At 39.3% G+C, this 18,352-nt stretch overlaps 1 protein-coding gene across 12 annotated transcripts in view; it reads left to right on the top strand.

Annotated features, from left to right (window-relative positions):
- ptprfa (protein tyrosine phosphatase receptor type Fa) overlaps positions 1–18,352 on the top strand; it is a 380,682-nt gene that overhangs the window by 343,245 nt on the left and 19,085 nt on the right. For all 12 annotated transcript variants that reach the window (XM_042417112.1, XM_042417113.1, XM_042417103.1 and 9 more), the window contains 3 exons: positions 9,208–9,331; positions 9,543–9,718; positions 18,185–18,304. In XM_042417112.1, coding sequence (XP_042273046.1) covers positions 9,208–9,331; positions 9,543–9,718; positions 18,185–18,304 — 420 coding nt within the window. The remainder of the gene's footprint in view (positions 1–9,207; positions 9,332–9,542; positions 9,719–18,184; positions 18,305–18,352) is intronic.

Below are 18,352 nucleotides of genomic sequence, written 5' to 3'. Positions count from 1 at the left end.
ATGATGTCATAGTGATGTCATCATCAGGCTTGAGCTTGGAGACTACATATCTATAACAGAAAGCCTACAAGTGTGGAGATTGAAAGACATGGGCACTTACCCATAAAATGATACTAGTGAGTGCATTATGGGAAATGTAGGATCCAGCGTTTTTGGAACTTGACCCATAGTAAGTACTGAAGGTCAGGATATTTCAGCCTCTGCTGGATTGATTTTATTGATTTTGACCATTCTTGTTCTCTCACAAGTCCCGCAACATTATGGAAATGCAATGTTAAATTGTGTGAGTACCCCTTTAATAATAATATGGAACATCATTAAAGCAGGAACATGTTGTAACACAAGTTTCTGTAAAGCCAGTATTGACATTTTCTTGTTTATTAAAGCTGGTGGTGGTATACTTTTTTTTCCTTCTGTTTTTCTTCTTTTTTGACAGAACCATTTTGGTACCAAATAGCTAAAATAAATAAATATTTATTTCTTCCTGCTAGGATAAAAATGCACCTGAAACAGCAATTGTGAGTCTGTAAAAATGTCCACTGAAAGACAGGCTTCTGAAATATTTTTTTCTGTTTTCACCATTAACTTGTGTGTAGCCTTTGAAGCTTTCTATTGGCCCTACAGGTTCCTTCAACTCATTGTTCAGTACTGTTAGAAAGTGCTATTTCTCAGTCGGTCAGTCATCAATATATATTTACCCACACACATCCGGAAAATAAACATTCGATTTACTACACACTGTTTTCCAAACCTCTTTTTTTTCCTGAGATGTTTCTGCTCATGTACGGAGCTGGCTTACTGTTGCCGTGTTAAAGTTCAGCATTGAAAAAGGATGCTGCTAAGTATGCATGAATTCTCTGCCTCCTTTCCAAGAATTATATTCCACTGCTTTTACCTACTGTAAAAGCCAGTGAGGGATTATGGCTTGTTGATGTCCTACAAAGGAAGGTAATTTGCATTTAAAGTGGTGAATTTTCAAGCGGATAAACCAGGACAGATGGGTGCACTGTTTATGCACAGCAGAAGGAAGGGGGCATATAAATTATGAAACAGCAACTGAATCAACTTTTCAACCTTTCCCATTTTTTTCTTACCCAACATGGTGAGATAGAGGGAAGTTTCTGGAGACAGGTTGCTGTATTTGCCAAACAAGATAGTATTCAATTCAGATGAGAGTGTTTTGGTGAGCACTGACCTTGTTTCAGCCATAAGCAGTTATAAATGTGTTAATTAGGAATATTCAGATGAAACAAATGAAAAGCTTGGGGCTGGATAATAATCCACACATCCAATAATGCGTGTTCTTATTTGTATTTATACTCTTATAATGAAAATGAGCATCAAATATAATATGAACTATTGTATTTTGAAAACAAAGAGCATGTAGGACATTAATAATGAATAAAAATTTTCATCATCCCAAAGCAGTGGGTCTTACTCTGTGCTATGTTGCGTAGAAGGCAAGGACACACTTCCTGGGACTGTTTGAGCAATTTATTTTCCAACAGCAGCAACTGTAGGGTTTCTCTTGCATAAATGCTCTCTGCGCTTGTTTAACATCATAAATAAAGTCACTAAATGCCCCTCGCTAGCAAACACTGTCTCAGCAGTACACTCTAGTGTGGAAAACTACACGGCATCCCTGCAGCACACGTGCCTCAACAAACTTCTCCCCTAATTAGCAGATTAATGCATGAAAACAAATACACTGAGTTTACATGTGTTTTAAGTAACTTAACTTCCCATTTACAATAAAAACAGCAAAAGTGCAGGGTGCAGAGAATATGCATGCCTTCCCGGGAAAAGTCCAAAAACACAAAGAGGAAGTAAAGCCAAGAGAGGTGCAACAATTGCAGTTGATAAAATAAGATCTCTCTACTTCCTGCTATAACCCTGACATTTCCCTTTATGGAAAGGTGTCAAATCGTCACATGAAACTAAATGTACTTATTTATACAATTTCATAAGAACATACTGATGACATGTCAACAACACTTAAGGAACATAGGAAACATGACAGCAGAAATGCTAACCCTTATCCTTCAAAATAAAAATCTGTGCTTTGATCCATATAGAATTCTTGAAGTTGTACAATGCCCCGCTCATAATACAGCAACAACATCACACTAGTACATCAACATATCTTTGTAATATATTCAACTGTCGTAGGTTTTCTACATGTCACACAGATAAAGAATGTAAACTGTGGGTAATTTTTGTTGTTTCAGATAAATATAGGCCTGTACATTTTAAGAGGTTATTATTCATTAGAATGCTTTTGCTGTTGCTGCTAGCTCATCTTAATTAAATCTGTGCGGTTGTAAGGGGGTTTGGTGCCTTGTACATTGGTACTTCACTAGGGCTGTAGGTCATTAAAGGTACATCTCAATTTGATTGTTCCTTGTTCCTCAATCCTGGCCATGAGGAATGAAGAGCGAGGAGGCTGTCCAGAGGAGGCATGAGTGAGTCTTTTCACAAGTCTTTTATCAGACTAACACACACTTTATTGGAAATCTGTTAGTGACTGGATGCTGCAGCTGATTTTGCTGTTCTGAAACTGCCAAACAGGCTCATCTGCTACGCTATATGTGCTATGACAGAGTCCAATTAGGAGTTTATTGGTGTTTTTCTATTAGGACTTAATGAACCATAACCTGGAACTTCCCATTACCTGAACTTTTGAGAACTTGTAGGGCAAAGGTGATCAGTTCTGCCTCGCTTTTCCATTGTATTTTACAAACCAGGAGGGATCAGATGTATGTGATTGTAATGGAGACACACTTTGGATGCACGTCATTACAATATTAAGAAATCTTTAGTTTAAAATTCTAAAAGATGTACACACAAAAGTGAAAGGGTGGTTACTGCTATGTAGTTGTGTTTGTTGTAGTTGAGATGTGGTAACACATCTGCTTGACCAATCACAGGCGACTCTAGCTTATACTGAAGGGCCAGATGACTTGCAGCGACAGCTCAGGCAGACTATTTTTCCACAGCACCCTCCACAAGACACCCTGAACTGTCATTAGCCCTCTTGAAGTCCAAAAATCCCCTGTGGAGTGGACTGGCTGTTTTGAACAGAAGTCGAGATATGGGTGTATACTTTTTTAAATGAGTGCAGCAAACACTTGTCTCAGATGTAGTAGAGTTGTGGCTGCCCTCTGATTGTTTGCTCTATGCCTCTGTCACAGCAGCTGATGTGAACAATGTTCTGCAGGCATCTAAACTTTGATCTGGAGACTATTGGTGACAGAGGCACCAGGTCTCTCTCTCTCTCTCTCTCTCTCTCTCTCTCTCTCTCTCTCACACACACACACACACACACACACACACATACATACATACTGTATGCCCTCCTGCGTCCTGTAGCATAGGAGCTACTAGCCATTAGTCCATAGTGTGAGCAGCAGGCCTTGAAATGAAAAGCTGATAATGGCTGCATTTAAAATGAGATCTGTCAGAGCATCTCACAGCTTGTTACATCTGATGAATGAGCCAGTCTGTTTGGAGACTACTGGAGACCACTTCATATAATGCATTTGGCCTCTAAAACAGTAATCTCCTCATTACGTAATAATGATTACATCTATTTTTTAACAGTATCAAATGAGCAAAACCTGGTTTGCACTAGTAAAACAGATTTTTGGCTGTTAACGGAGCCTCGGGGCTCCTTAACACAGCATCACTGAAATATCTGTGACCTTCTGCACTGCCAAAGAATACTGTCCATGCTGCTGCTATTATTAATATCTATTTAAGGATGGACAACTGCCCAGAGTATATTCATTGTCTCTTTTGCATGCACATAGACAACAGTACACTCATCTACAAATTCACACACACTTTAAAAGTTAATACACTAGCATATTTGAAACAGAGAGAGTTCCTCCTGTGACATGCAGACATACACTTCACTCATTTGGAAATAATAATGTATTAACATTAATAATGGCATGTCCATAACATCCATAATTAAGATTTGCCAATGTTCTTTTATTCTGAAGTAACCTGGCTGCTGCTGTTGCTCACCAGTGCCAACAGGAACAGAGTCTCTGTGCTGCAGTGAGTTCCTCTGTCGGCAGGTGTTTTCTGGTTTGTGTTACCAGCGCAGCAGGAGTGCTGGTGTGTGTGACAACAGGGGGGTTGAAACTTTGTTCAAAGATAAACCAAAAGAAACAACAACAAAACCAACAACAGCTGCCTACTGAATAGGAGTGTATGTACCCTCATGCTACCTTTGTATATAGCCGTTGATGGAAATATTATATATCATTGCTGAACTTATGATTGCTAGAGGGATTTTTGCATTGGTCAATTTTACAGTGTATAGTATACATTACATATATTACAGTAAACATGCTCCATTTATAATTCTTTGTTCATTGTAAAGCATTACACGTTCAAAACTGTTTTCATAAAGGAAAACTTCACTATACTACAACTGGGGTCTTAATGTCATAGCTCAGGATATCAGTGCTATTGAATATGATAACACTGTTTCCATGACAGTAATGGATGGCAGAATGCAGCAACATCACTTAGTCCTGTGTCAAATGTGCTTCTTAGTTTGTATCATATTTAGTCAACCTCATCCTGTTCTCTTTTAGTCAAGTTTGCGTTGACTAAAAGTCTGGGCATTTTAGTCTTATCTTAGTCAAAGAAAACCGTAACTATTTTACTAGTTTTAGTCAATGAAAAGTGTTGACATTTTAGTCTTTTTTAGTTATCAGATTACAATGAATATTTCAGTCAGTTTAATCTAGTCAAAACCAATATTCTTTTGTCATTTCAGCAAACTTATTTCACATAAGATTGTATCTTATCATTATCTGATGAAAAACACAGGTTGAATGATTAAGAATGCAGCTTTGCAGATAGTGTCTGGTCTGATGTTATCAATTTAAGGAATACATCCAGACATGAAATATGTTTATTTTGAACCAACACAATTCAACAACTGGAGCTCAATACTTTCTTTAAAACTATAATAAAACATTGGGAGCTGCACAGACAATAAAACATTTTGAAATTTGATTATTTTGGTTGCCCAAAGTACAAACTTACCCTTCTGGTCTGGACAACAGAAATAAAAGTAATAAAATTGAAAAGGATATTGTACACACACCAACTGCAATCTGCTTGCATTAAAAAATAAAAATAAATTGATCTGAGGTCATTAATTTGCCCACAGTTCCTCGTCTGCACCCCTCCACATATAACCAACACACACACACACCAACACATACTCCAGCATATAACTGACACTTGCGTTTTCCAACTCTCTCTCTCTCTCACTCTCACTCTCACACACACACATACACACACACACACACACACACACACACACACACACACACACACACACACACACACACGCATATTTGGATATTTGGATTGTAATTTAGGGAAAAAACAGTCATAATATAATAGTCTGTCTCCTCTTTTTTGTCAGTGAAAATAAAGACAGATTTTGGTAAAGTTTAAGGAAATTAACATTAGGTCCAACGAGGCAAACATCAGGAAGTCAGACAATCATACAGGTTTGTTAGATCTGTTACTAGGAGGGCAAACTGAAAGTGAGCTCACTTAAAATGTCAGTAATATTCCCTCATTGCACAGGAAAACTGAGTGTGCTCAACAAATTAAGTACAGGTACTTGGGTACTTTTGGGTAATGAGTTTACTGTTGACCTTTGTTTTCTCTTCCAAATCAGTTTAACTATCTGTTTGCTTGTTTGTCTGATCGTCTGACCCCACATGCTTATTTTCCCTTTTTTAGAGCATTCTAAGATCTCAGTAATTACTTTGGTGAGTGCAATTTGATCAGAGCTACAAAAATTAAACCCAAGTTGTAATAAACTGTAGTTTTTCTTTGATGCACATCACTGCAAGTGAGCAATGAACAAGTCCTCTGATCTAACATCCCTTTCTGCAGGACAACAACTGTTTCTCAGTTTCAATCCAAAACTGTTATAAATTATTTGCCACCACTTCCTCTTGTTAAGTTTAAGGAACATTTCTGGTAAAAGATACCAATGTTGAATGTTAAGGAAACAGGAAACATACTGCAGTAGCCAGTGTCAAAGTTTGACCCTGTGTTGCCCGTCCATCCAGTCCGACCTCCTCCCTACGAGGTTTTGTTGCTCTATAACCATGTCACACTACTTCTGCTTTTGCTGCTAATAGACAAGAGTCTGCAGCACTGCACTGTATGAAAATGGAATGTGTTTTGCATCTATAACACTGTGTATGGGTCTTGTAAACAAATGTTTAAAAAAAATACAAATGCACATAGAGAGTGGTTATATTCAGAATCAGAATCAGGTTTATTGCCAAGTAGGTTTGCACATACAATGAATTTGCATACCAGTCAAAAATAAACAAAAAATAAAGTGATCCGAAATAACATAGAAAAGAAAGAAAGAAATTTACAATAAAAAAAAATGTAAAATATAGGGTCCATGTCAGTGGGGGTCCTGGGTCTTGTTGATGAGATTACAGTAACAGTGGTGCCACGTGGTTTTACTGTACAGTCAGCAAATATCTCAGACATACACACTGTAAATTCAGTACATTCGTATCTGTGCGTTTGTTTTCATAAGGTGCAGGAAAACTAATTTAGGCTCCAAACATGCTCCATGCAAACTCACACTTCCAGCTACGCAAGATGGATTTCATGTGTCATTGCATTCTAGATTGTGTCACCTGAAAATTCATGATATGATCCAAGCAAGAGCTGCAGTCTGAGCATTGCAGCGAGGGTCACCGTAGCATGATACAGCAAGAGAAAGCTGACCCCTGTTGTTTGGGTTCACTTCTGCTCAGAGCAATCATGCTGATCAGTTTGATGAAACTCTAACTGAACTTTGTCACTTCAGGAAGTCTCCATCCTTCCTCTGTGAGCAGTTCAAAGGTCACACATCACATCTTCTGTTGTCTGTTTTTCTTTCCTCTGTGCAGCAGTACACATTCCTCCACAGACGCCATGTTTGTTCACTACTGTGGTTATGAAAACACTCAAAGTGATTAGATTAAATCAGCCTATTGAGGACTGAGATTGATCACGTCCACCAGTGTGTAAGAGCTCGTTTTGAGTATGTTCACCAGGTTTGTGCATTTCCACCAGCTGGACCAGGCATTGCCATTTGCGTATTTGAACGGAGCATGGTTGCAGCCTTAGAATTGTGTTTCTTCCATATCTACATGTAAGTATATGTGATGCAGAGCATCTGAAGTTACTGAAAACATTAAATAACACATAAAAATCACCCAAGTTCATTTTTTACGTTGTTTCAACAGCATTCACCAAAGTTTATGTGAAAGTTTATGTGTGTTAAGACCAACCAATTCAAAGCCAATCAGGACTTTTGTAACGTGTATTAAAGCTAAGTCAGTAATTATTCTCAACTGAGTGAATGTGGCAGCAGGTGCTGAGTACCGGCCTGGCTGTGCCATCATCCATTCCACATGCTTCACGCCTGGCTGTTCCTCTCTCTGTGTTTACCTGCTTTGTGTTTTGGCAGTGGAACTGCAGCACTGTGAGTGTGATTCCACTGACTCTGTAACTGATCTACACGTCAGCCGAGCGCATTAGCTGTAATGTGAGTGGTTTGTCAGTGCAGTGCAGTGGAAGCCTTACCTAACAGGCTGTTAAATAAGATGTGCATTCAACCTCCTTCTCCATTGTCATTATTATCAGTTGTAGGCTAGGGGGCTGCACAGCCGCCCAGCCAGTCAGAAAAGCAGCAGGATATTAGAGTCCTTGCCACTGCTTCATTTTCTGTACATGTGTCTGTGTGTGTGTGTGTGTGTGTGTGTGTGTGTGTGTGTGTGTGTGTGTGTGTGTGTGTGTGTGTGTGTGTGTGTGTGCATGCGTATGGGTGTGTGTTTGTTTTCCAGATGATGTGAGATAAGTAGTAGGAGCGTAAAAGGTCAATCATGAATAACAATCTTCAGCATGTCATTATTCAGCTAAACCTGCGCCTGCATCAATAGAGACCAATCATCAGACAGCATAGTGAAAACTTGCTCAGCTCATATCAGCACACACTAACACCATCACTGGAACACAGGCATGAGTTTCCATCTCATATATAGCGATGATAGAATCTATAAAAGTAAAAATAAATAAGTTGAAAATACAATTTAAAGAAGCATATTTCATCATCTGTCATAATCTCATGTTACAAATCACATAAAAATGAGAATTTCTGCAGTTTGACCACTTTATTTACAATATGATACAATGAGTACAACCTGTTGCTCATAAAACACTATCATATTACAGACACTTGAAAAACACTCACCCCTAAAACTTACCATAAATGTCAACAAAACTAAGCATCTAGAGAAGGAAGTAGTAAAGTATAAGACAAAGTGAAATTTTGGCCTGATGGTGGTGCGAGAATAAAAGTCAGGGGAGCACCAGTTAAATAAATTAACAGTGTAAGTAAGATAAGTTATTAGGATTCATCCTCTGGGAGTTATGATGTTTATGCTATGAACTAAATTTCATGGCGGTCTATTCAATAGTTGTCCTCATTTTTGGACCAACTAACATTGCCATTTCTGGAGCCACACCACTAAAAAATAAAAATAAAACATCAATACATAGAACATGTTTCCACCTACCTGTGTTTATGTGTATTTAGAGTTTGCAAATGAAAAGTAATAATATAACAGATTCCTCCGAAAAAAAGCATTGAAGTAAAAGTTTTAAGGTGGCAAAGTTGGCATATCAAAACGATAAAGATTGATGTCATCTGTTCACTTTTGATGCAGTACTACCATAGTGGTCCAGTATGTATGCTAGTGGGGAAACATCCTAGGCCTTTGTCCCAAACCCTTACTGCATACTGTAGCGTTCCTTTCATCACTGGATGTGCTCTTTGTTAATATCAGGCACTGAGCTGGTAGGTGGAACGCTGGAGGGGATTTGGATGAGTCCAAACAGCTCAGTGTGTATCCGGGGGGGTGTAAAGATCATCCAGGGCTTTTCATATTACAGAGCCAGAGGCTGAAGGAGGGATGACGAATTAGTTTCTGTGTCACATTTATTGAACTGGACTCTTCACCCCGAGCTCTGACAGGCTTTCAACTACAGAAAAGAATACAGTCGCTGTTGTAATAAATGATTATGTGCTCTCTCTCTCTCTCCCTCCCACCTCTGTATATCCCTCTCTTCCTCTCCTCCTCCTCTGCATGTCAGTCTGTGGATCCAGGACAGCAGTTCACATGGGAGCACTCCAACCTGGAGGTCAATAAGCCAAAGAATCGCTATGCAAATGTTATTGCCTACGACCACTCCAGGGTCATCCTCACACCTGTGGATGGTGAGAGACACACATTCACACTGTTAATTCTTTATTTACCTCCACTGCAGAGAGAACCAGACCTTCATTTAGAACAAGCTTTATTTCTGATTTCCCTTGTTCCTCTGTTTTATGTGTATTTCATCATATTTTAGTAAGAAGCCCTCCTTTTTTCTGACATGCTCTCATTTAATATGCTTGCTAACATTGTCAAACATATTCCTTCCTGCAGGAGTTCCCGGTAGCGACTACATCAATGCCAACTACATTGACGGCTATAGGAAGCAGAACGCTTACATCGCTACTCAGGGGCCGCTGCCGGAGACGCTGAGTGACTTCTGGAGGATGGTGTGGGAGCAGAGGACCTGCACCGTTGTTATGATGACCCGCCTGGAGGAGAAGTCACGGGTGAGCCTCATGTTGACTAATAGTACAAATGATACATGAAGACATTAGTCAATAGGCTTACAGTGTATTTATCAAATTGGGGGCACAAAGCACTTTAGATACAGAAATAAATAGAGCAAACAAAAATCATTGATATAGCATAAGTCAACCACTTCATCCATTTTCTTCCAAACAAACTAAAGTTACCTCCTTAAAAACAAGCCCAGGCCCACTCTAAATGTTTACTTAGAAGGGGGAGGGTGGAGCTTAACGATGCAGGGTGGGGCTCTTTGTCCACAGGTGGTGTGGCCTGATTGTTACTGATGAAAAGATGAGGGGCATCATGTTTAACAGTGGGCGGAGCTGTGTACTGTTGCAAGAGGCAATAGCTGTGTCCCAATTCAGGATCTCCGCATCTTTGGAAGGACGCGGTCTACAAATGCTTGTCTCTCTTAGACCGCCAGGCCGGAAATGAGCGTTGTTTAATGAGACGGTCTGGTCTGCAGAGGATTTCCACCTGCATCACTAGCTGTTCCCACCCTCCTCCTTGCGTCACAAAGCACTCCTGTTACCTAGCAACCTTGACAGCTGCAGTTGACAACTGGGACACAGCTAGTAGAAATGGAGTCAGAACTTTTAATTTTATTATTATGGCAGCCCATCCAGGTCCAGCAGCACCGCCAGGGACTTCCTGCTCAGCTGAACCATCTTTATGTACAGTCTAATATCTATATAATTTAAATTTAAGACGTTTTAAGGACCTGCAGACACTCTGTTATTCCACTTCTTATGTACTTTAGTTATATGGTAAATAGTCGTTAAGACCACTGTAGGCTAAATGAAATAAACAATGTATTAATAAACAATTACTTTATTATAATTCATTCAATATTTTTTATTTTTCAACTAATCTCTTGAGTAGAGAGAAAAGCCTTTCTGTTCTCTCCTCTGTCTCTCTGCAGCAGCGTACCTGCTGACAGCAGCAGCTCTGCTTCAACACATCTGTCTGACTGTACTCTGACAAAATCATCTCAACTCAAAGCTCCACTTATATTTTTTTCTCACAAAAAACCTCATCGACAGAGATGCAGTAAATTATGATATTCAGTCTGTTATTCAGTATAATGTAACTATAATTACATGAATGTGGCCGTTGTGGCTCTGTGGTTATCATGCTACCGTTGCACAAAGGTTTGTGGTTTTTAAGATAAGACAGAAATTTGAACTGCTTTCAGTGCCACAATGTTCACTCGTCACACAAATAATGTTTCTCACTTACTTGAAACACTATTTACACACATATAAATATATCCTTATGTTCACTACTACAACTCACACTTTACAAATCTAAGAGCAGGTTACTTTTTGAGCAATTGTTGTCTGGACCAAAAAGATTTTTTCCTATACACACTCATTCCTAAAGAAACACCTGTAAAATGATCATTACAGCTTTCTGAGCATCACAAAAACATGATGAACAATAGGACTGTGTCCCATACATCAGTCAACTGAGACACTGTTCTGTAGTGTACTACATCAGGCTGTAGCTCCAGTGTTAGAGATTCATCCAGAGCTTGGCTCTGCAACAGCATCACCCTGTTGGTAGACATGAGGTATGGCAGATGAGAGCCAGCAGGGCAGGGGCAGAGCTCATATGAGTAATGATGTCAGCCCTCCTTCACACTGTTAATAACTCCACAACCAAAGGGCAGAACTGAGTGCCACAGCAGGGTGCCATTATTATTTCTGACAGAGACCATCAGCCCTCTGCCAGAGCCAATAACACCCATCTGTGGTTCAGCCAGAGGTGCAGGAAATATTAGGTGCTCTCTAACCTGTGACTGAGGTAATGGCTGCTGCTGATATCCAAACACAACCTGTCTCTGTGTCCACTGTCTCTACTAATGTGAGGGTCTAATGGATTGCAGTTAATGTGCATCAAAATCAGTGCGGCTACAGTAAAAAAAAAAAAACTACAATTAATTAAAATTTTGTAACAACTTTAGACCTTTAGGGTAACAGTGTGCAGTGTCAGTGGCTGATAATCTAAAGAGTAACAGACTCGGTAGCTGGTAACCTGCTGATGCTAGCCAGCCAAAATAGTCTGCAAAACTGGCTGACTTCCTTGCTACAGAGTTATATAGAATTGGATGGTGCAACACAGCAACTTTATTGCTAGATGATATTAAACGATATTGCAAAACCTTGGCTCATGTTCAATGACAAAATTAACTAGCAAATACAACTACAATATTATTAAGGTTAGGGCAACTGAAACATTTGGGTAAGGTTAGGGAAAGATTGTGATCAGGATTTAAAAAAGCAAACAATATGTGAATGTAAATTCTTTGCTGCAAAATCATCTAATATGAACATAAATCGTAGGGATACTGACCTGGAAACAGCTAATATCATAGCTGCCTCTATTGTGGTTCCTGTCACTACTGTCAAGATGGTTTCAATTGGTCAAAAGCACCAATTCACCTGTGGAAATTTGAGGAATTTAACTCTGAAGACAGTGCAGAAGTTTACTTAGCCGTTTGTTGTTCCAACAATTTTCAAACCCAGAGAAATCAGTCATTTTAATCAAGGTGACGGTCCGTTTCATTTGGTCACCTGTCAATGGCCTCATACCCCTCTACTAAAGAGTAAAAACGCACAAGATGCATGCGCCGGCCTTGTGGTTGTCCGCTACAATGGCATCTACCAAAGAGTATGTTGTGGTTGTCCACCAGAAACTGTCATAAATTTATTCAGTTTTAAGACACATTTTTACAATAAACTTTTTAGATGTTGGTCGTTTTTAATTATCTTTTAACCAGATGAATGATTTTAGTCATCAGATGTCTGGATCTTAAATTATCAGAGAAACAAGCTGGGCAAACATTAGCAGCCCCTTGGGCTCAAACTCCACCTTTTGTTATTGTTTTGATTGAGAGACCCCTAGCGGCAGAGCTTACATATTTTGTGTTTAAGTCCTCCAAAACCTACAGTATATTAGTGTTTTCTGATCTGATGCCCCAATCAGCAGGACCACATTGTTTGTCAGTGTAAGTGTAAATTTTGGCCACGGGAGGAAAGATAAAGGGACCTAAATATCTACACCAAATTTCATGAAAATCTGTCCAGTAGCTGTTGACCTGTCTTGCACTGTATTAAAGATTAAACAGCAGTTGTCAAAGCTGAATTGAACTTAGAGCTTTAGAATTGGGATAAATTATTTAATGGACTGTGGTAATTTAATCGCTCAATCTGTAGAATCAGGAAACAAAGCAGCCACACTGAGTCAGCAATTTGCATTTTAGCTCTATCAGCATTTCAGTGAATTGCTTATTACTTTACATTTTAAGCAGGTAGTAGTATTATAGATTATCTTTGGAAGTAGTTTTTCCAATCCTTAGAAAGAAAACATACATGAGATGTGAGTGCAGAGTGGAACTGACAGCACCATCAAGCACAATGATTCCTCACCTAAAGCCTTGTTCCTATTAATGACTATTGAGAAGAACACAACTGGAATGTGCAGATTTATTATAATACCAAGCATTAAGTAGCTCATGTATCCAATCAGTGCCCTCCAGCAGGTATTCACCTTCTAGTCATGTAAAACCAGGCCACAAGCAGCCACAGAACACAATCACCCTCCCTCTGCAGTGTTATCTGTTCATTTTTACTAACTCACTGCAGCGTTCACTAATGTCACAGGCTGACATTTACACTCTCAGCTCATCCCATCTCACCACTGGGAAATGTCCCATGACTTATTAAAATGTAAAATATATTACAGCACTTTCAGAAACAAGAAAACATCAAACACTTGCTAAATAATATAAATGCTGCAGTCTGAAGCATCACTGTGACTGTAACTGCACTGTGTCAGTGCACAAGTGTCTGCAGTTCCATGAGGTCAGATTAGACCTTAGATCAACTGTAGCTCCACTAGACACTAAACACTAGATTCTGACTGCAGGAAAATCCTGTCTGTATTGAAGTAAATGGGAAAATGATTTGTCAACAAGAGAATAGGAGTCTCAATAGTTAATGTCACTTCTTCTAATGTGTGTCCTGATGAAGATTTGTAACAGTATTCTGTCATTAAGCAAATATTAAAGGGAAACTTTAGTTATCTCAACAACAACATGGGTTATATTTTTGTAGCTCAGGCCATCACTTTTATAACACTGTAGTTATAGAAGTGATGTAATTCCTGAGTTTGCATAACATGGCAACATTTCTGCAAATACAGTAGATCCAATGGGGCATGAAAAAGAGCAGAAAGGAATGTTGCTAATAATGCCTTATTGCACAGGAGAAGCGAGCATGTTTTAACTGTGATGGTAATTTTACTCTTCATTTTTAGTTCCAAATAAGTTTATCGTATCTGGGGGTTTGTTTACAACCTGTCTGATTGTCAAACAGCTTGTGTATCTTGAACCGTTGGACTGTCAGCAATATTGCCTCATTCTCAGATTAATTAGGTGAATACAGTTTTGTGGTGTAAGAAACTGTAGTTTTCCTTTATGTCTTGACAAAAGAATGTTTTGGGTGAATGTTTTCCCCAATAAACAGATCTCATCCTATCACAGCCATGGTCACTACTTTTTGTTTGCATAACCTCAGTTCTTCTCAGGCTCGGCACCATTGCCCAAATTTTCTTATTCTAAACAACTGACAAGATGGCAGTGAGCAGTATGTAAAACTGTGTCCCACTTCTATATCACATATGATTTCTAAGCCAGTTTTGAAATATGTAGTGTTTGTCCTATTGTCCCATGTAGTATGAAAGTGGGGTGCAGCTTAGAACTCATGGCTTCAAAAGCCACTGCAGATGCTATGACCACACTTTTCTCTCTTAGACTAGCAGCTAGCAGTGTTCACTGTACCAAACTGAACAAAGTCTGGATTATCAAGTGGGGAAAGCGAGCAGGTCCACTGGGATCCTTACACCCTCAGGGGACCCACATTTTTGGTAACTTGTTTAATTACAACCACTCAAGTACAATATAAACTGAAGGGCAGGCTTTGAGCTGAGGTAACCCTTCAACAACACAAACTGTCATGTTGCAAGTGTGTTTATTGGGATTGATGTAAAACTGGATGTTATTTAACACTCATTATATATAAATGGATATTGCTACAGTATATTTATATAGCGTTGAACTATCTGACCCATTTAAGTCAGTTTGTTCAAGCATGCATCTGTATATTATCACTTGGAGTGGCAGAACTATTTATTGATTACTCTTAGCTATCTATTCTAACCATTATAATCATTAAAATAGATATTAGAGGTGTGAAGGAAGGTAGTTGCACACTCAAAGCCATGATGCAAAAAAAAAACATTTTGACATAACAGTACCCTGAAGAAGACCCCAAAATGTCATGGCTTCCAGTGTGTGACTACCTTCCTTCACACCTGCACTTTCATGGTGGTCAGCCCCTCTGCAACACTGGTGTGTGTTCCTCTTCTCTTTCATCCAGAATAGATATTACAACCATCACCATTATATCCATTTATAAGCATTAGATATATACAGTATTTTAACCACTCATCTGTCTTTTCATCTTTATCATCATTATTATTTTATCTTTTCATCTTTTTATCTATTACATCCAACTAACTATTTCAACCGTTTTTTCATGACTTTTAGCTAACTGTTTAGACTTCTCTGCTCGCTTCTTTTTAACCAGTTTTCATGCGTACTGAACATAAAGTGTAGTGTTCAGGTTCAGGTGTTAAAGATGACTCAATACGCAGATTTTTTAAATCAAATTGCAATTTCTATGTTTCGAAATTAGTTGAGCTACTTCACAGTCTTTTCATATATCCTGAAAACTGCAGAAGTACCCCTGGTTGAGAATCACTGTTGTGTGAAAATCTTTTTTTAAGTCCTTTATTATTTTACTTTTTAGTGGGCTTACATGGTGCATAAACAGCATAAACTTATTGACAGACAGAACATTTGGGTCTAGGTATTGCTTCAGCATGGGTATACAGTGTCTTGTGTTGTGTGGTGTGTGGGTCACATAGTAGTTTAACCTGGACTTGGCTATCACAAGACACACAAAACAGTCACCACATTTTCCATCCATATGTTGTTGAAAAAGACATGAAATCACCACAACAACTTAACATTAATGTTCTACTGTTGTAAATGTACAATCTTTACCCACCAGTATGAATGTAAGTGAAATGAAAGTAAGCTAGCCAAAATCCACAAGCAGTTTGAATTGTGAAAAATGTGAAATGAAAAAAATCAGTCATGTACTAGAACTGGAGTGATAACTAGTGTCAGCAGGGGCAGTAAATCACATTCAATCAGCTGGTCTGACAATGTTTCTACAAGGCTATGAGCATTTCAGACAGCAGCCAGGACCTCAGACAGACACTACAGGCTCTTAAAGACATCACATGAATGTTGAACCTTTCAGCTAACATAAAATCTGTGTTAGCTAACAGATACCTAGTTAAATATAGGAGGGATAAGGTCTGGAGTACACAGCTGGGTAAGAGGTCACTTGTCATAAAAATGTAACCATCATGCTGACAAATGATCAATGCTGTTGTTTTTCTGATGAGGACAGCATCTCAGATTTCTAGTATGACTTGTGTGTGATTTTTTTCCAGGTGGTGAACAAGCTCTTCACACACCTTTTTACCAAAGCCCATGTGGCCCTGCACTCAGCCACGGGCCTTCGCCAGACAACACCCCCACCCCCTCCCCCACCACCACACACACACACAAACACACACACTGCCTAGGTCTATGAAGCGTAATCCCTCCATCTGTTATGCCAAGCTCCTGTGGCCTGGCATTCTGAGGCCACCAGTCCCCTCAAGTCAGCACTGATGTCCAAATGTATGTTCCTGTCCCCCACTGTCACCCTCTGAGTCCATCCCTCCCACAGCCAAGAGTGTAATAACAACAGCAACACTAACAGGGCACACGCTGATTGTACCAATTAGCTCTATGACTCAGTCTTTTTAGTCTGAGATGCCCTGTTTAAACACTGTGTCACTGCTACTCCTTTTTGTGTTGCATCAGAGAGCTCTTATTGTTAAAGGATTAAGATGCTGATACTGTAAATGTGCGTACACATGCAGCAGGTTAGTAATCAGATTTCTCCCTCACACCTGACCTTGACCTTGTTTTGGAACCGTAGCTTTCTTATTTTGTCGTAGTTCTTAATTTTACAAATAGCCAACTGTTCAGCTGTAGAAACCAGCTCCTTCACTGCTTGCAGCTGTGTCGCACTCCAGCTCCTTCGCTGCTGCTGGAGTCTATCTGCTGCCAGTCTAGTTGCTTGGCCAATGTCTTCAGGATGCATGAGTGTAGTGTCTCACTTGAGACCTTTGTCCTGAAAAAGCCTGGTTATGCGTTTACCAAGAAATCATCTTTCTTCATGAGAAACCTAGCCAGGATCCAATTACAAAAAGTGGTTTTCATGTTTACATGATATTTAAAGAATCAAATTATCTCAGAAAGCCGACTGTAGTCCTGTTATTTAAGTGCATGTAAATGCACTGAGTGATTCCCTTACAATCTGAAGGCCCTCCTAGATGCTGATATGTTAATTACACTCTACAATACTTAAGTCTCTAATGGAATCATACATATGACAAATGTGTCTTTCTTATAGCCAATCAACACAGGAAGCATTCTTCACGTCTGTCCCTCTCGTGTCTCACAGAACAAACATGTTTACATTTTATTAAATGTGTCAGTCTGATTTTTTTTTTTCCCCTGGTGCTTTTAGTGGAATCTGCACAGACAGCTGTTTAAATCACACAAATCTCCTGTTGTTATATGTTCTGAACTTATTAACAATGTCTATATTGATTGATCATGGCTCCCGGTCTGCCTATGAGCTTGCCTTCCCCCTCATTCACTGCTGTGTGTGGGGAAATAGAAACTCATGAATCAATAAATACAAACAATGTTGATTTCTTCTTGAGGAATCTACATGAAAACTGTCTGCTGTCAGTCAGCCTTCATCAGGCTGACTGACAGCAGATGAAGTCTTTCCAGTAGTGGTGTTAAATATGTCATATTTGCCCTGAGAATGACACTAAAGAAAAGGCTCATTAAAATCAAAAGGTTTAATCCTATAGAGAGAGTGAATGTGCTCAGTAAATTTCAGGGCAATCTGAGATATCTTGTTTTTAGATTTGAGACTGGCCACAGGGTGGTGACCCATGACCTTTCTTCCAAATCATTAGGAATTGTCCTCTGGGGATCAAGAATATCTACACCAAATTTCATGTCAATCTGGCTAATACTTGTGAACATCCTCTTGACCAAAGTGTCAGTGGATAGATGTTCAATAGACGGAGGGATGGTCAGATGAACTGTCAAATTTCAGAGTAGTATCAATTTCACTCCTCTCAGTACTTCTCTCTCCCTCTCAGATTCATTCTCTCTGTGTATAACAACAACAACAGCACTATTTTAATGACCAAAATGACCCATGTGTGTTTGTATGCAGGTAAAGTGTGACCAGTATTGGCCTAGTCGAGGCACAGAGACATATGGGATGATTCAGGTGACCATGCTGGACACTGTGGAGCTGGCCACCTACAGTGTACGCACCTTTGCCCTCTATAAGGTGAGAACTGTAGACAGGATGTATAGTATATGCAGTATGACTATGTAG

This window comes from Thunnus maccoyii, chromosome 7, assembly GCF_910596095.1.
Source record: "Thunnus maccoyii chromosome 7, fThuMac1.1, whole genome shotgun sequence".
Classification (NCBI taxonomy): domain Eukaryota; kingdom Metazoa; phylum Chordata; class Actinopteri; order Scombriformes; family Scombridae; genus Thunnus; species Thunnus maccoyii.
The sequence above is the reverse complement of the archived record's forward strand: the minus strand, read 5'-3'. Positions and strand labels throughout refer to the sequence as shown.